General features: G+C 38.0%; 1 protein-coding gene across 5 annotated transcripts in view; it reads right to left on the bottom strand.

Annotated features, from left to right (window-relative positions):
- The window catches only part of carmil3 (capping protein regulator and myosin 1 linker 3), a 146,095-nt gene extending 137,491 nt beyond the window's left edge, over positions 1 to 8,604 (bottom strand). For all 5 annotated transcript variants that reach the window (XM_038300486.1, XM_038300490.1, XM_038300491.1 and 2 more), the window contains exons 1-2: positions 8,340 to 8,604; positions 896 to 990 (exon numbers count right to left, since the gene is read on the bottom strand). In XM_038300486.1, the coding sequence (XP_038156414.1) occupies positions 896 to 990; positions 8,340 to 8,397 (153 nt within the window). In that variant the 5' untranslated portion in view covers positions 8,398 to 8,604. The remainder of the gene's footprint in view (positions 1 to 895; positions 991 to 8,339) is intronic.
- Between the last annotated feature and the right edge of the window lie 11,444 nt (positions 8,605 to 20,048).

The following is a 20,048-nucleotide window of genomic DNA, read 5'->3' as shown; positions in this document are numbered from 1 at the left end:
ATTGCTTTGGATGGTAAGAGGGTCTCAATACCCTTTAACAGGTTTGAAGAAGGAGGCAGAGAAGGAGAGAAAGGGCAAAAGGAGGAGAGATAGCGAAAGTAACAGGGAACCACTATGGTGTTGGAAGGGGGGAGATGACAGGGAGGAGAATAATTGCGATGGACAGATAAGGAGGATGGGAGGGGGAAAAAACGAATGTACAAAAAGAGGGGGAGGGGTTAAGAACAATAAAAATATATCTCAGAACAGAGGACAAATAACAGTAAGCACATGGAGAAGAACTGTTTCTCCTATAAGCATGTGTGTCTTTCCTTTTTCTTGCGGGGGGGTAAAGGATACTAGTCCTCTTGATAATGACAATATGTGAGTAAGTGATCGGTCACTACTGTGACTGACTAATAGTCACTTTCTCATGAACAAAGATGGCCTCAGTTTTGACAAGTTCCTTCAGCATGTCGCATACTCCACACATATCCTCTGGCATCCGTTCAAACACCAGCATTTTCCCTCATTTAAAACAAACAATAAAAGCCATACATGCACACTGCATTTGGCTTACATACTCAGACACACCCACACTCGCCACTACAGCCTGTGGCATTAAGGCCATCCTGCCACATCTAATAAACTCTCAGAAAGGACTCAGTAGGACATGGCATGGTGTCCACTTTGCTTTGCTTAGCAGGCATCTGTCCAAAGCCAGATTTACAACGCGTCTGTTAGACGTCTTACAAAGCGTAATCTGTGACTTCTTACGCCTCTTTCAATTTGCTGGATTTTGGTCTGACTACAATGCACCCCACTAGATTTGCCAAAATGTAGAGTCAGAATAACCACTGGTGTACCATAAAAACAGTTTCGCTTGGGTTTGAGGTGGAAGATAACGACAGCTCACCAGGATTCTGTCTTCAGATTTGCCGCCTCTTGTCTCCTGCTTGATTGCCCGCACGAATTTAATGGGCTGTTTGTCCAGCACCTTCCTGATGCTCTCTAGGAAGAAATTGGAGAGGAAAAATGAACATTAATTACAAATTAAAAATGAATATAAAACTTTATTAGACTATGAGATAAATACTCTAATTTTTATAGCCTGTATAAATAAGGAAACCCTTTAATAATCAGTATTGAAAGAAGTCAATACTTTGTTTACCAAAATATGACTAATGTCTTATTGCACAATCCCTGAATCATTTATCAAATAGAGTAAGGATGGCGCACACTACTTTAACTACTGCTCTAGTGACAAGTACACATTTGATTTTAATGGGAAGAAATGTGGCAACAATTTTAATAAAGATCTAAAAATGATTCCTTAGATCATTTTAATTCCTGGGAAGTTTAGAATGATTTCCCTAGCCTTATGTTAGCTTGCTTTATTCATTAAAAAACAGTTTTCATGTATGTTTTGGATCATTGTCAGAAAGTCCAGCTGCATCAAAGTTTCAAACATCTCAACAGAACTGTCACTCCCTGGAAGAGAGGGTAGCATGCTGTCAAACAGACACCTTTGAACTTGATAAACATCCCCAGCTGCTGACATCAACAAGCTTATTGACTTGTGGGTGGAAGAGACCAAATATGTAACCATTGAAATAATGACAAGCGCAATGTTTCAAAGCGTTTAAGCACGACGATGGCAGCCTGCTGCCATCATTCCAAAAACTGGATATCTCAATAAAGAAAAAAAAAATACTATAGCCAAGTTCTTTGATTTCCTTTTCACCTAATAACAAGCTAATGATTAAAAGTGACCACTTATGTGTTGAATTGTGGCAATCAACCCAAACACATACAACAATGGTAAAGCAGGCTAACATTAAGCTTCTGAAATGATCCCCTCAAACCCTAAACAAATATAAAAAATATTAATAAAAAAAAGTTTTGATGCCAAAACTAAACTTGGTTTTATATATAAATGCAAATTTGTATTTGTGAAATTGTTTCCACAGCTGTATGGAGTTGCTGTTGAACCAAATTGAAAAAAAATGGTTTAAATCAATAATCAGAAGCCCAAAATAAATTGCATATGCCGATGTGAATTGAAAGGAAACATACATATGAAAAAGCCATAATGGTAAATTTTCAACTGATTTAGAAGCTATGGAATAGCAAATAAGAACAGGGCTGCTCTATTGCAATAAAAAAATGTATTTGGAAGGAGTAGCAGTGTATTGCTTATAAAATATTTTGCTAAAGAAAATGTTGTTATTTTCAGTATTCTATCATCCTACTACTAAAGGTCAAAAGCAGTGACTAAAAAAAAAATCTTATTTCCAACTCTGATACCACCTTTTAGCTATCTGAATTCATACAAGCATAATTAATATAAATGCTACAGATAATTAGTATTTAATGAGGTAAATTCACTGAAATGTAATCACAGCATTCTGAGTTTAGCGTCTGCACTGATGCTGATTCAGCATATTGGATCTTCACTTCAAAATACGATGTTTGTAATGCAAAAGCAGAGAGCTTATGTTAGCTCTGATCAAATGTTCTTATATGGGATGCTTTCTGCACTATACAGTAATTGTTTTACAAATGAGGGAAACAAGATGTGACAAAATGAGCACTGCATAAGTCATTCCTAATTTTGGGCAAACATGTTTACTGAGTAAAATGTGTTGTATGTTATGTTTGAACCTTTGACCAAGTAGCTGTCAATCAGCACGTAAAGACGTTGTTTTATTGCATATATGGGTCAAAAACTAAGCAAGGTCTCTGATTTTGATTTGAGGTTGAGATGGTTTGTGTGATGAAAACTGACAGAGGAGTGCATAGTCAGAGACAGAGAAACTGCTGGAGAGAACATATTGTCAGAAAAGCCACATTCTTTTCTGGAAATAGGTTCTTTTTTTCTTACTATTGTTTTTTTCTGGAACTAACAATGTTTCAGAGAGTGAAATGAGGTGGACGGTGAACTTTCATCCCAGCCTTAAGTTCTTTATAGCTTCTATTAGGTTTCGCACCATAGATGTTGTGGATTCAGCTCCATCCATCAAATAGTATTTTAACAAAGAGTTGAATTTTGCTGTATCCTAGGTGTGGAAAGGAGAAACTGCAAACAGGAGTTATATCTTTTTAAACAACTTTACTGTCTGGCTAGTTATATTTTGCAAACATATACAGCAAAGAGTTTCTTCCACCTGATCTCTTCTCTGAAATCACCATGGCCCTCTTAGCTGCTACTGCGATTAATGCTCCCTCTTCCTTCCTTTAGAGAACAAGTGGACGGCCATGTCTTGGTAGATACTGTACAAAAACAATTTTTCAACAGATTCCCATGCCGCAGCTTAGCTTTGTTTTCTGAGCTCATCTAAAGTAAATATGGGGCTCTTAACTGTTTTATTTACAATGAGATAAAATACTGATGAACAGACTTCTGAAGGGTTCTGGCTGCTGTTGATTTAATTTAGGTGCTTAACAAAAACAGATATGACACTGTTCATTTTTTATTGTAAAGAAAACATCAAAAACTATATATGCTTTTACCTTCCCCTTTACATTTATGTTCCACTTTATGTGACACTACTTTACTACACATACTACTTTATGCATTGAAATCTAGAGATGTAATAGAGGGGGAAAATGTAAAAAAGTGCTTTTAAAAGGCACTGTAGAACCTCTGAGAGTTGCTCTGCATTAGGGCTGCAACAACGAATCGATAAAATCGATAAAAATCGACTTTTAAAAGCGTTGGCAACGAATTTCATCATCGATTAGTTGTGTCGCGCGATTATTGCGTCATCTGCCGCGCCGTCATCACTGCCTCTTGACTGAAAGAGGAAGAAAAAAAAATACGGCAGAGCGAGTCAGCGCCGCAGGTGCAGTGTTGCCAACTCCGCGACTTTTCAGACCTCTCCAGCGACTATTTTTCAAAAAAGCGACTAGCGACAAATCTGGCGACTTTTTTCGGTGTCACTGGCGGCTTTTGGAGACTCTTACGTGAAAGCATGCATCGTTCCTACTCTGCCGTGGGGCGCCTCCCCCACCCCAACCGCGTTTTCCCGCAGGAGTCCCTCTCAGTCAGAGCCTCAGCGTCCAGACTGCAAATGAAGCGCGCATGCACCGGGATTGACGGCGCAAATTGATCACAATAATTAAAATAGCCTGCGCTTTGTAAAGCGAAAAAAGTGATAACATGCAACTTTTTTCAAAAGAAATTAACATGGCACGGAACCACCATGTTTGTTTGGTTTTAAAGTGGGGAGACGTTACGTTAGTTTCTCAGGTAGCTCATCTGATGCTTTCCTTACCGTGTTAGTAGGTTACAGACAGTGATAAGGTTGGCTACTTATTTTACTTTTAATTTCATTTGAATTAGCTTAAGCAGCGTTTATATTTACTTTATAAATAAATTAACTTGCAAATTATGAGGGCAAGACTTTTAAAGTTTAAATCTTCTGGCAAAGATAAAGTAAAGATCCTGCAATTTATGGAAGTAAAGCAGAATAAAATCCAGCAAGATCAGTAATATGTCAATTAATTATATTTGCCACATTCCCATGTAAATATCTGTCTTTGGAGGATGTGTTTTTTAGCACCCCTAGTTCTCTCATTTTTATTCCAAATACAATTTATAATTTGAATCACAGGGCTATTTTTATCTCTATGGTTCAGTATTTTCTCAAGTAGCAACTTTAACTGCTATACTTTCCTGTCTTAAAAGGCAGAACTCTTCTAGTCTAAAAAAACTCATTTGTTGAAATGGGGGGGCCTATTGTTTGAACCCCTTAGAGGCTTTTAAAAACAAAAATGTCTTTTTTTGCGCTTTATGAAACAAAGTAGCCTATATTTTGTGGATGTACAGCTACATTTCTCATGTAAGTTTGCGTAGTTTTAACACAAACATTTATTTTTCATATTGCACCAGTACAGTTAATGAGCAACCTGTACTTGTGTGCTTGTTTGTTCTGTCTATAATGTTTATTTTGGAATAAAGAGGTTAATATAAAAAATATTTTTTGTCCGATTCATCGATTAATCGAAAAAATAATCGTCCGATTCATCGATTTTTAAAATAATCGTTAGTTGCAGCCCTACTCTGCATCAAACTGGTCAACCCTGCTATAACTCACAGAACTGCACTTAAGGTTTCCCCAATTTAAATTCTACATTCAGTATTCAGCATCATATAATATGCCATCACACAAACATAATTTCAGCCTAAATCCTCATACAGCAAGCAGGCACATATGCCAACAAGCAGTGAGATTCATTCGCAGCCCACATTTCAACTATGCCCACCACTGTAAATGTGCACTCATGGAACTTAGCAGAAGGAGATGAATCAAGTCATGCTGTGTCACGACACTCTATTGTGTCAAAGTCTCCAAAGCTCTCCCACCAGATTGCTATTCTCCCCGTCCACCAACAGCAGTGGAAGCTGGCTGTCACGCTTGATGGAGCAGCGGCAGATGCAGGAAGGATGGGGCAGGGATGGGGTGGGTATAGGGAGCTTGCGGGTGGATTGAAAGAGGGATCAGCAGAAGACAAACATGGAGTTATTGGCATTAGGCTGGGTAAGGCCTAATTACTTAAACCTTTTAACTTACAACGCAGCACCCTGTGGACTGCCAGGGTGACCTAAGCATCTGTTCCCAAATTTGTAAAGAGGGACAGCAGGAGTAGGAAAGGGAAGAAACAAAAACAATCACTCTATAAGATTCCGATGCTAATATATTCACTGGCTTTTTGACAGCTTGGTGAACTTTGAAGGCTATCTAATACTGGCCATTAAAATCACAATGTATGCATATTATGTTCTTTATAATGCAATAAGTAATGATCATTGAATTTGTAAATGAACTTATCTTAGTACTAAATACTACCAGCATAATTTGATCTGAAAATGGTGGTCTGTGTAGGATATAATGGTTTAATTATAAATAAATATTCCAACTTTGTAAAAGTTAAAAGTAAAGCCTGTAACCGCAGATTTTTTAGTGATACATCAAATATAAAAGTCTAACTTCCTAAAAACTTCTTTTATGCAACTCTGAAGCAGACGTTTGTATTGGAAAAAATATCTAGCCTTAGCTATCAGGAAAAGGGATTCAGTTTTACCTCTTAGAGAAGAAAAAAGTTAAATAGGGTAAAGTAAAAAAAAAAAAAATGCTAATAAGCCCAATTCTGCAACCATTGCTAAAAGTAGCCCTCTAAGGCACTTCCTGATTGAAGAGGAATAAGCAACATTTCCATGTTTTATAATCTAGGTAACAGTTTATGTTTAACCAGCTCTTAAAAATTTGTCTAAAAATCTTAAAACATCATAAAAAAGTTGTTTGTGATCATCAGTATGAACAAAAAAAACAAAAAACATTCTTCTTAATCAGTGGATGCGGTACTGACTGACTGTACTTTAACTGTAGCTAGATATTAACATAACTATATGATCATTTTGAATCATATGTTAATATTCTGCTGCTTAATGAATAAAAATAACACATTAAAGCAACAAGTAAATGAAATATTCAAATGAGTAAGAAATTTACTCATTTGGTTAAAAAAAAATCTCTGAATTTTACAGTATGAGTAAAATGTATAGCCTTTTTAAACTTTGATTTATCTAACACATCCAATAGAAGCCCTGGCTTTATGCTTAATTATGTTGGCCAGCTGGAAGGTCACATAAAACCCTCTAATACAGAAGTCAGCAACCTTTACTACAGTCTGCCAGACTGGGTTTTCACTCCTGAACTTGGATCAAAAACTTTTTTTTAAATAAAGCATATTTTATTTCATGCATTATCTGCATATAATTTCAATTTAAAAAAAAACACTCACAAAAATGTCCCTTATTTATTTAATCATTTTTTAACTACTCCAGGACCAGAATTTCTAGCTCTAGATAAATTGTTGTTAGTAGGCTATAGGAGTGAAGGGTAAAAACAGCTCTTTGGACTGATAAAACTGGTGAGCTCTAACAGGATTTTCATCTATTAAGCTTGATTCATTTCCCCAACATTATCAATTGAACCCTGACCATCTTCAATGCACCTCTCTGAAGAAAAGCATCATGCTGGTTTGATGGATCATGTCTCATCGTTTGATTGGTACGATCCCAATGAACTTTAGTGTCGGATTTCCATAAGTGATTTGAATGTAGGTCAAAAAGAAAAAAAATATACATTCCCACAGCATGATGCTGCCACCCTCTGTCAAGCATCTGTCTGGTTAATGTTTTGTTTGGTCAGGCAAAGATGAGCATTTGGCTCACCAGGAGAAATAAAATGAAAAGTCATATTCTGTAGATGTTGAACTGATGTTCAGAGGCCTGTTGGCGGCACGTCTTAGGACAGAGTTTGCTTATTATAGAACGGTGTCAGACTTCAATTAGTTTATTTGGGAAGGTGGAGATGTTCTATGTCATGTTAATAATTCAATGCTTATTCTCAGTTTTAGGGGAGGTGGACTTATGTATTTTGTTTTTTTCTTTTGGGTTGTTGTATATGAATATATGTATGTAATTTACTTGTGTTTATTGTAAATGAACCAATTAGAATTGATTGTAATTGAACCACATTACTGTAAATGAACCAAATTGAACCAATAAAGAGAGTCCATGATCTGTCAAGCATCTAAATAGTTAATTTAATTCAGTTTGTGTCTATTCTGACCTGAAAACCTGCACTGCATGTGCTGTCTTGTACATAGCTTCTTGTATCAAACCTAACAGTGTTCTTGGAGCACCTCTCCCCTCCTCTCCACCTTGCCCAGCTCTAGCAGGTGTGTTAATGAACCAAATGCCTCCTGGTATTTAGACAGAAGGGGCTTGACAGGGCTGATCTGGTAACCAGCGGGACTTAACTCGCCGCATCAGGATAATCAACAGTGAGAGACACACCTTCTGTGACATCCCATCGCCCTATGTTGATGTTTGGACACACACACGCAACCAGCTCCCAGTCGCATCTTAACTCCTACGCGCGCACGCGCACAGAAAGAGAAAAGAAACTTAATGAATCCATAAAGCGCAACGAGGCGCTCACGCGCACTCAAGGCTTAAAAATAACTCCCGGATAAACGATAAACCTGACCTAATGCGCGCTTCCAGCAGATTGTTTTATATGGAAAAAAAAAACACAGCCAAGAGCACTTATATACTAAGATCGATGAGATTACAGTTCATGCAACCGTTGCTGTTTATTTATTTATTTCTTGCTTGTTTTGCTCTGGGAGACATTTGCAGCGCTCGCCTGCGGTGTTAAACTCATTTTAAATCTAATTTAAAGAAAAGCGGCTCAGGAGAGAAGAACCAAGGACGACTCTTTAACCTGTCCTCTGCGCGTTTCTTCTAAAAGATGTCTAAAAACACCTTCTTCTTCTGGTAAACTTACCTGAGATTTCTCTGCTCACGCTGACGAAGCCGGCCGCTAAGTTCTCCTTTGAGGCCATGGTGCGCTGCGCTCCGTCCGCCCTTCCGGCCGGCAGCTTCTGTCCACCTCTCAAATGTCCGGTCGGACACGCGCTGCCCACTGCTCCCCACTCTTGGTTTCCCCTCTTATATATCCGTGGGCCCTGCAGGTGCTCTGTGGCGTGGCAAAAGTCCGAAAAGTGAGGTGGAGAGTGGTGCTGCGGTGCGCACTGGCGAGCTCCACTCCAACACTCAGGCAAAGAGCAGAGAGAGAGAGAGGGAGACAAGGGGGAGAGAAAGGGACACTGGGGGTGGGAATGGTGGGGGGAATGAAGGTTTTAGTTCATCTGGTTTAAAGCTGGTTTGTAATAGAAGGGAAGCATTTTACAGAGCCAGAAAGAAGCAGAATAGAGAGATGGAACTTGGATTCCTTTTAAACAACAGCATCTAAATCACAAAAATATTAATTTATTTATAAATAAATGACATTAAGCACTATTCATACCAGAGGCGTAGCCAGAACATTTTTTATAAGGGTGGCCAGGCAATAATAATGTAGACTGAGGGGGGGCCAATAGTGGATAGGCACCAAAACACAGTCAATCTACGCTGTTCCAACAGGAAAATTATTGAGCGAAACATCCATATTTTTTAAATAAAGACAAACTATATTTTCCCACAGCCTTTGCTAACAAATTGTCAAATATATTCAAACAACTGTGCTTTCTAAATAAAATGTATAGTGGATAAAATTCTTTCTGTTAGGGTTCCAGTTTGTGGGGGTTGTTTTTGTGTTCCTTTTTTTATGTCTCTGTGCATCCACCAGATGGTGCCATTATTTCTCTGTTGGCCTGGAGGGCCTCTTCCACGTTTCAACTACCAACACCTGCAGCTCGTTGATCATTACCATCTGAGGAGTATATGAGCAGCGGACTGTCACCATCTATTTGCCTGAGTGTTTGCCAGTATTGGGTACTCTAGCCCCTCTGAGTTCTGCCTGTCCGCCCTCCAGCAAGTAATCTCCAAAGCTGAAAAAGCCTAATAAGTGATAGGGGTGGCCACAGGGGTGGCCAATGATTGGCTAAGGTTGGCCATGGCCACCCCTGGTCCCCCCATCTAGCTACGCCCCTGATTCATACTACTCTTTTCTCACAGAAGTAAATACCCAGCATTTAAGTTAGCAGTTAAGATCATGATCAGAAAAATTGGAATATAATGTAAAAACCAAAAATATATCTTTTTATTTCACTTTTGCTTTAAAAATACAATGCCTAAATAATATGTCGATATACTGTCCAGTATATTTAATCAGTACTTGGTCAGGGCTCCTTTTGCATTAAATACTGCATCAACAGAATCACTCAATGGTTTTAAAGTAGCGCAGACCGCCTCAGTTTCAATGTTCCTCAGTTCTATCAGCTATTGTTCCTCTTGACAAAACTTCACTGATTATCTGGTCAACGCCAGGTGATACACATTAATGTATTTTGGAAATGAGGACTGGGTGCCAAGTATTAATGGAACATAAGGATTAAGTTTGGCATGAGGAGCTCTAGATTTTCCAGGTAAATGGATGCATTAGGTTCATACTTGACAAAACACAATAAACAACTTCAATTTAAAAGGCTCCCCTTTGACGCTGGCAGTGAACAGCTTCCATATTCTGACTTTCCACTTTTGGGACTATGGGACCTTCCTTTTCAAACAAATTGAAAATTGTAATTTTTCGCTAAACAAGATGTCTGGAAAACAAACGCTTCAGTCCCTTCTTTTCCTTTACAGAAGGAAGACTTTCTGACATCAGCAATTCAGCAGTGGCTTAAAACACAGACCATAGTAATTTCGGATCATGCCTTGAACTTATGTCTGAGAGGTGGCTGTTGAAACTCTGATTCAAGGCAAACTTCGTGACTTAAACTGTAAGTATAATGTAAGTTTACTTAGAGTACTGTATACTGTAACTTAAACTATACCCAAAATCTTAACTTGGACTTGCTTCATAATCTTCCAATGGCTGCTGTTATCCCTGTTCCCCTTTTTCCAGCCCACCTTTGTTCTCCCACTCAACCTTTCATTAAGAGGGTTAGTTCGTGAGCATTTATTTAGTAATGACCTCCTGGTGGACGGTGTTGATGATAGTCTTCCTGATACTTAATTCATGATTATGTGGACCACAATAAAAAAAAAAAATCTATAATTGATTTTTTTTATTTTTACTTTTCTTCACTAGATTTCCAAAAGGTGTTGTCCAGAAACATACAAATGTAGAAAAATGCTTGCAATATCAAGGTGAAAACATAACACAAATTTCAGTTTAAAATCTAATTACTAAAATACATCATTGTCTTGTTTTTTGTGGTTGAAGCGGGATCAATGAAATTTCAGCATAGTAGCCACATGGTGCATTGAAACAGAATTTAATAACACAGCTGAAAAGAAAAACAAAATGACAGGAAGCACATGGAGCCTGAGCTGAATAAGTGAAACAATCAAAACCATGGTGCTTAAAAGCTGAGGTTCGTTCAGTTACATGAAAAGGTGAGTCTAACTTGGGGAATGTTGAACCGAGGTAGAAATGTAACATAGAATTAGATGAAAAACGATTTATAATCACAGATTAAAAAAAATATTACAATCATCTCAGACATTATCAGAAAACAATGATAGGAAAACCAGAACGCAAACATCTTTAAACTGTGAAAGTTTGTGTTGATGCTGTAATCTTTAGGAATGCTTAGAGACCTGAATACAGAAACAAAGAAATCTAGTTAAAGTAAACAAAAAGTTTGTTGAACAAACAGATATTTTAACTGGTTTAAAGGTCCGTGGAGGTAGACAGAGGTGATTAATGGAGAGGAGCAACCACTTAATACTACCCTGCAACGTTTGGATGTATCCTGCTCCAGCACACCTAAAACAAACCCTGAAATACCTCCATCAGCTTTCTTTGCAGAGGCATGTTAAAGGTCTGTTCTTTGGATTCAGGAAGGGCACTTTCTCAATGTTTTGGGGCAGTAACTCTTCAAGACTGGAGTTTGATACCTCCAGGCCAACAGCCAAGACACATCTTTACACCTTTGTAGATTTCTTGTACATTTTTATCTAGGAAAGACACTGACTAAATACAAAATTAGGTTTTCATTAATAAATATATGTTTATCCTTATGTGATAAAAAATGAATGACTTGCCTGCTGATCATTATTTGTCAATCTTTGTGCCTATTGAGCTTTTGGGATAACTTGAAACTATCTTTTAACTATTTAGGAATGTTAGGCTCCTTTTCTTTCCATATGTTTTTACTTCAGCCAAGGGATTTTGTTTTAATTATAAATATTTATGTATTGATCGTTTATTTTTGGGTATTCAAAGTAAACCAAAACACTAAAACCTAATGATGACCATACATGTGTATATTGATCTTCATGTTCAAAAAGAGACCCAAAAACAGACAGCTGAAGTAAGCCAGAGGCTTATCTAATAAACAGATGTTTCACCAATTACTTACACTGATTTTTGATAATGAGTCACCTAAGTCAGATTTAAGATCACACTGAGTTTTACACTCTTTTATTCTTGACCCATTCAGATGCCAATTTATGATTATTATCCTTCATTATCCTGCAGGAATCGAGGTTTTAATGACCCAAAGCAAGCTGTCCAAGGCTGCTTCTAAATGGTGCAAACTGGCAAGGCTTCTAAAGACAAAGTGAAGGGTACGCCATTATGTGGTATTTAAAAAATGCTATTAGTAAAGAAAGTGTTAGGAAGAAGATCAGGGTGCTTCTTGTCGGTAGTTCAGTAGAGACCTATGCTAAGGGCGTTCCTGTCTACCCCAATTAGGAGCTATAGAGTAACACGCAATCTTTTGCATGACAGGGTATTTAGACACAGTCCAACTCTTAGGTTAGAAAATATATATAATTTCATTTTATGTACCATCCTGTGACACATGCAAGTGTATGCACCTTCATAAATTTGTTTTTTTTTTTTTTATTGGAGACCTGTTTGCTACATTCATGCAACTTTTGGGGTTATTTGTAATTCTTTTCCATAAGACTTTAGTCCCCACTTTCATGTGCATGTCCTTCACCTGCCGATGTCCGTAAGACTGAAGGTTGTCTGGATTCAGCACAACGATCTGGAGCTCCTTTCCTACTCTGAATAGTGTTCTTACTGTTGAATCAGGTAAATCCTGTTTTACAAGATATACAGTAAATGTTGCAGTGTTAAAGTAATACTCAAGAGTAAATTTGGGCCCACTCTAAATTAGTGTGGGACATAATGTACTCTCAAAGTGTTTCTTTAACACTCAGTGTTACTTTAACACTGCAACATTTACTGTATACCACTGTTACACATCTTGTTTGTAATATTAATATTAAGATTTTCTTATCCAAGCTCACACAGTGTGGTATGAATTTTACAAATCCCACAGTGTTGATAAAGTAACTTTTGCCCAAACTGACAAATGATTGCCTCACCCTGTCACCAAGGGGCCTGCTAATGACCCACTCATTCAATTCAGGTGTATTAGAGCAGAAAAGGATCTTGAACAGAAAGGACACAGGAAGTTAAAGACTTAAATAGAAAAGTGCTGATGAGCAAAAGGACTGTTCATAAATTAACTTAAGCTGAAACCTTTGTAAGCAGCAAATTTTCAACACTTTATCAACCAGATTATTGGTTGCCTTCCATCTGTGAGACTGATCATCATATCAGCAGAGAAAAGCGAGATAAAACCCTGATGGTTACTGATTGATTAATGGTTAATGGAAATATAGTCCAAAACAATTTGCATAAAAATGAATGAAAAATTTTAGGAAAGTATATTGTTAAAAATTGATCCAGCTGGGTTTTTTTTTCTCTCTGTGCTGTAGCTCCATTAAAAGGGTAAGTAAAATAGAAAAACTCATCTTATGTGTAAACAGTCAGAACTGTCAAGGGAAGAAAAATATGAACATATAAATTCACAAACACACGCAGACATCTCACACAATGAGAATAAATCTAATAAAATGCAGGTAGCATTCCTTGAAAAAAACATACTAAAAACTAAAGTGATGACATGATTACCCAACAATACAGGGATTCCAGTATAATATACCAACCAATATCACACCTATTTAACATCACTGTCAGTGTATTGCATAGGATGTAGTAAACTACTTTTCAGTCCAGATGGGGATGTTTACCATTTGATCAAATGAAAGCTTTAGCCATTAGGAAGAAGTCAGCATGCCTATGTATCAGAAAACTGAAGCATAGAGAAATTTGAAAACTCCAGATGGATCCAGATGGCTGGGTTTCAAAGCCAGGACTTATGAGTTCAGAGGTAAAAGCTATTCTAGTGTTTTTTTCTTCATTTTTTTTTTTTTAACAGTGTCCTGTCTGGCAATGTGGCAATAAGATTAATTGTCTTGCTGCCAAAAAGGGCCCAACATATCTTGCTTTCACCAGTGAAGCAGTAGGTCTATAGCCATAGTGTTCCGCTTGTTTTATGCATATAAATGTTTTTATTATAATTATGCAGGGAGTTTTATAGATTATATGAACACTGCAATGCAAGTAGAACAGGAAAGGAAAAACAGAATAAAAGGAGAAAAGATGAAAGAAAGAGGAGACAAAAGGGAGACAATGACAAAACATTTTCAGTCTGCTTCGTCACCTGAAAAGAGATGTAAAAAGAACAGCACAACCATCAGACATGGTACGAGACGTACAATAAAGTAACACCTAGATACTATCACTGAAGTAGTATTATTCTAGTGTTCTTAAGATGAGCTACAAAAACAAAACTGAGCCCGACTGACCATCCATCCATCCATCCATCCATCCATCCATCCATCCTCTTCTGAATGCCCAAACTTCCCGATCGACACACACTTCCTTCAGCTGCTCTGTGGGGACCCCGAGGTGACAGGCCAGCTCAGAGACATAATCTCTCCAGCGTGCCCTCCACGGGGCCTCCTCCCAACGGGACATGCCTGGAACACCTCCCTAGGGAGGCGACCATGAGGCATCCAAAACAGATGCCCGATTAACCTCAGCTGGCTCCATTTGACTTGGAGGAGGAACGACTGTACTCTGAGCTCCTCCCGGGTAACTGAGCTCCTCACCCGGGCTCTCGAAGGGTGCGCCCAGCCACCCTGCAGAGGAAGCTTATTTCGGCCACTTGTACTTGTAATCTTAACCTTTCAGTCATTACGTAGATCTCATGATCATAGGTGAGGATTAGAACATAAATTCATCGGTAAATCGAGAGCTTTGCCCCCCAACTCACCTCCCTCCGATTCAGCGACCGCATCACTGCTGTTGTTTCACCGATCCGTCTATCGATCTCAAACCCCATCCATCCCTCACTTGTAAACAAGACCCTGAGAAACTTGAACTCCTCCAAACAAAACGGAGACATTATCTAAATTAACCAGATTATGAGGAATAAGAGGTGTTGTTTAAAAACGAGGAACAATGCTTTCGATGTTTAGTTAATCAGTGCTTGGGTATTTTAAGAGTCCTACAGCACAAATATATAGCACAGCAGTACAACTTATTTCCAGTTTAGACATTGAAAACATGCAACTTTAACTACAGGCAACTGTCTCAAGCGGAAGTAAAAATATAGATTAAGTGACTGGAAATCTCAGTATGAGTTCTAGTTCTCCAAGGAGTTAGCTTGATTCTCCACTGAGTGTCTCACTGATTGCCCTAAATTCCATTTCTCTACTTTGTATTGTTTCACTTTCTTAAAGGTTAATATTGTTATAATTTATGCAAATGTATCTAGGAATTTTATTAAACCAAAAGTGCTGAGACTTATAGGCCAAAAATAAATTCCTTAAATAAGAAGATAAAACAATTGAAGCAAAATCAAAAAAAGTCAAAGGAAACAAAAAGCTATTAAAATTTAAATTATAAAACAGTAAAAATAGACAAAAACATTTGTATTAGAAATAACAAGAAATCCACTCTATTTTATGAATTTTATGCACCTGAAGAATGGTTAAACATAATCCACTATGAAAAATCCTTTCTGTAACTGTTTTTTCAAACTTATTTTTCTGTGATAATGTGGGGAGACAAAGAGAAATGAAGCCATACATCAAACTGCTTTCACTCATAGTCCTTCCACTCACGGTCGAGATAGGATTTGCAGCGGAGAATTGGAAGGCCAGGTTGAAGCTCAAGCTGAAAGTAACACTGATATATGATTCACCCACTCATCTGAATGGCTGCTACTTGTCAATGTCAGAGCTTGTGCAACACAGTTTAGCTGTTTTTATTAGATGCAGCTGAAATTAGACTGGGCTGCTTAACTCTTTTAGCGCCATACCTCACGTTCTAATGTGACAAATCTGTTCAGGAGGACACAAATAAATGAGTTGCAGTAGGTCGGGCTTTCCAAAATATTGGCCCCCTAGGGTTCCTGAGATTTTCCACAAAAGAGTGGGGGTGTGCCACATTCGTGCATGCCTCTCTTTATACGTGTACGAAGGATCTTTGTGTTTGTATCTCACTGAGAGTTCATGCTGATGAAAGAAGAGCCAGAGGGGGCCATCATGGCCGAAAGAAATTGAGGTGGGGGCGTTGAAAGAGAAAGGCAAAGTATACAAGGCTTGAATAAGAGGTTTATAGTCTGGGGGGCTGTAACTGTCTCCAGGTTTCATTGGGTTAAAACTTCATCTCTGTTCAAAGGTGCACTTGAAAGGAACAGCCATTATTTATTCATCAGTGCTGCATCTCATGGATACGTAGGAGTCGGGATGCTCCATGTACTCTCAATTACTTTTTTGTCTACTGTATGTATATGAGCCTGCAGCAGAGCTTGAATGGGACGACTGATTTAGACCCTGTTTCTCAAGAAGCAATGTGTTCACAACTGCATTCATTGATTCATTTGCACTTTTTTATTTTAAGTTACAATAATTGATCATTCTGTGGCAGAAATATGTGTTACATCTCAGCCAATTAAATACCAGTGGAGCAATCAAAGAGCCTTGGTTGGTTTGAGAAGTAGGATTATTAAAATCAATCCTGTGAGGTTGTCTGTTTGTTGGTGGTGTTGCAGCGCACCCATTAGGCCACCTTCTCTGTTGAAGAACAATACATCACCTCCTGGGTATAAACACATTAGAGACTGGTTAGGGCTGTAGGCTTCAGTGGTAATAACTGCATTCATCTCAGTGTTTTTTTTGTTTTTGTTTTTTGATGCAAGGTTTTATTTGGAATGTTTAATGTAATTATTATACCTAGTTGCTAATATGATCAATGTCAGTAAAGTCCTCTGAGTCTGAATGTTGTGTGACATTGAAGAATAGATTTGTAAAAGACAGGATGAATACAAAAGCTGTAAGACACTGCCCTCATCTGGCTGAACATTGTATATATTTACAGCTGATTTAAAAAAAGGCATGATTAGCATCATTATACAGAATCTAAGCTAATAAATGTTGACCAAGTTTTTTTCTATATGGATTTTGCTTATGTGTGAGGGTTTTACCAGGCACTGTCTCTACTGCCCTGTGATTTACTGGCATTTTGCCTTTTGTGCATGGCACCTTTTGAGTAATGATGCCTGGAAATGAGAACTAAGCCTCAGGTTTTCCTGAACAGGACTTTGATAAAATGATTTTGGATACAAAGCTAAATCCAAGTATGATATATTTCATAATTGTTAATGAGGAGAACTCACCCCAAAAAAAAGGCTAGGTTATGTGTCAGAAATAAGTCAGATGAGAAATCCCCACTGTTTTTTCTTTAACAAAGTCTGCAATGTGAGAGCAGTGTTGAAAAAAAGGAAACTTAACAAATATCTTTTTTTAACAAAAAAGTTGTAGAAATAATAGTTAACTTGAACTTTTTTTACATTTGATGAAAAATTGATTTTCAAGATATATTATAGATAAAATCAGAGGAAAGTCAATAGTCTGTTAAAGCAGGCATCCCCAAAGTCGATCCTCGAGGGCCGCTGTCCTGCAGGTTTTAGAGGTTTCCCTGCTCCAGCACAGCTGATTTACATTAATCAACTGTCAATGTAAATCAGCTGTGCTAAAGCAGAGAAACCTATAAAACCTGCAGGACAGCGGCCCTCAAGGCCTGACTTTGGGGATGCCTGTGTTAAAGCATATTGTACCCATTCAGTTTTCAATAATACCAAAGTTTAAACTATCTGAGCTTCTGTGAGCAGCAATATGAAGTCTTGCCACAGATTCTGAGTTGGACTTAGTTCTGGTTTGATTTTGATCTAAGCCATTTTACGGTAGTTCTGGCTGAATGTTTAAGCCTGTTGACGAAGTAGATGCAGGATCTCAGCCTCATTCTCAAGTATGTTGCTGCCTTCAAGAATGCTGCCTTATATTAAGTGTTTTCCATCTCCTTGCTAACAAAGAACTACAATCCTGTTTCTTCCTTTTTACGGTACTACTAAAGAAAAGTTTCCCCATAGCTGCCGCAGCAATGTTGTGGATAGGACACGAAAAGCTTCAATTTTTAGCAATATACTGTGTAGGATTTTATTATCCATTTGTGCTGTGTGTTTCATTCAGTTTTTGATTGAGTTCAGTTCACTCTATCTTTAAACCAATAAATGTAAAGGATGCTAAAAGGCCCCATACAGATCAAGCAGATCCCATTTATTTACAAACATATAGTCAATCCAATCATAAAGACCAATTAAATTCCAGAGTTTAAAAGGATTTTAGTTTGAAATACTGTATAAATAAAGCACATTCAACATTATATACTATACCAGTGATTAAACTTTCCACCTAAGAAAAATGCAGGAGCTGCATTGATTCATTGCCTCCTTCCGAAATGTGCAAATCAGTTAGGACACTTATGCCTTCAGAATGCCATTCAGATAGTACTGGCAGTAAGTAAGCAGCTAGGGAAAGGCAGCAGTATGCTTCCTATCAGTCATTTCTTCAATATAGGGACATCATGACACTTACATAAGCTCAGTCCACCTCATAGAGTTTACCAAAAATACATTCTTTTATGACATGTACTCTGAGTGAAACAGCCTAATGGAGGTAACTTCATAAGTTTTGAGATCTATAATGAGAGCTTTGGCTGTTTGTTCCATTTATGTAACTTTTGTTTTTTGTAGTTCTTTTCTGGAAGGCTAAAAGCAATTTGACAGTCGTCATCAATGTAAGTGTCTGTCTTGTGATGGCGTCTGTAAGGCTGAAGGCTGTCTGTATTCAGCACAGCAGTCCGGAGCTCCTTGGATAGCGTTCTTATTGTTGGCCCTGCAAAAAGCTGAAAGAAAACAAGCTACGAACAGCAGGTAGGAGATATCACTTTATATATACTCAAAAGGAGTCTTTGCAGATGCCCCCAACTTTATGAGCATGAGTGAGTGGATGATTTCTTCTATGCGTCAATCTGAGAAAGCAAATGTTGACCAAGGAAAGAATAACTATTTTAAGGAGATTTCTAATGTTTTTGTAAAACAATTGTTTTGTATTCCCCACATTAACATAAGGGTCAGACATGGAGATGGCTTGACTATTAGTTGCATGCTGAAAAATTGGATCTCTTTAGTTGCCTGAAAATGATGCACTGTACCATGGGCCAATTGGTTATTTCTTTAATTATGAATTTTCTTATGTCTTCTGTTGATCTATTGCAATACTTTATGCTGGTTTGTCACACTCAAGGTGTGGTTTGAACATTTTAAACAGTAAGCAAAATAATAATAAGAATATTAACTATTCCTGTAAACTAAAAACTTTTTAAAAGTGTATCCTGAAATGACTTCCCCTCCCAGGGCCTGGGTTCATTTACATAAGACGAGCTTAGGTGAAGTGGAAAATTGTCATGTCATGGGATGAATAAAGACCAGTTTTGGACTATCAAGCAGCCCACGACGTCCATTAGAAGAACTAGACCAAAGGATGATAGCTTTAATTTAATTAATCTCATTAATGAAATAAATCATGCCTCCAGTATAGTATAAAGGTTGAATGTTTCTAGTCCTGCATTTTCTCCTACCACACTAACATTTTACCAGATGCGCAGCACAGTTCCTCCTCTATATTTAGGGCCTCCCAGGGGCATACATTCTCCTCGGCCTGTTGCTGCAACTACTTCGCTTTAGAAAATCACAGCGGCCAGTTGCTACTGTAAACGAGCCTGCATGCAGATTAGGAGCAAGTGTGAAACAGCTGGCTACACGGAAGCTGCTTGACTGCCTGCATGTTCAGCTTTCCACCAGAGGCTAGATGCTCCACTCTGTCTGGATCCCTGCTGTTACAACACTTCACTTGCTCTGATTCATCTCTTTCTTACAAGTTTGCCTCAAGAGAAAATGCATGGCCAGTAAGTCGATGAATTATGTGAAGTTATGCAGGGGGGGATCACTTTTAATACCGAAGAGAGAATAACAGCATGAGCCAGGCTCCTCTGCTTTCTATTCCATGCCTTTGTTAATGTCACACACCGAAAGCCAGAAGTAAGCACTGATTGGACACTTGAGCGAAATCAGCCTCCCTGTCCTTTTCCAGACATCTAGAAAGCCTCAGATATTGAGATAACAGTCAAGATTTGACTTCCATCATGGTGGAGAAGATGAGACCCTCACTGGAATAGCGTCCATTCACTGAGACCATTTGTTTTCAATTTGATGTCCCTTATCTTGGAAAGCCAGCTGAAAACGTAAAAACACAAATTTTTCATAATAAAGTTAATCTG

The sequence above is a fragment of the Cyprinodon tularosa genome, unplaced genomic scaffold, assembly GCF_016077235.1.
Source record: "Cyprinodon tularosa strain WSP-4 unplaced genomic scaffold, ASM1607723v1 ctg45, whole genome shotgun sequence".
NCBI lineage: Eukaryota > Metazoa > Chordata > Actinopteri > Cyprinodontiformes > Cyprinodontidae > Cyprinodon > Cyprinodon tularosa.
The sequence above is the reverse complement of the archived record's forward strand: the minus strand, read 5'-3'. Positions and strand labels throughout refer to the sequence as shown.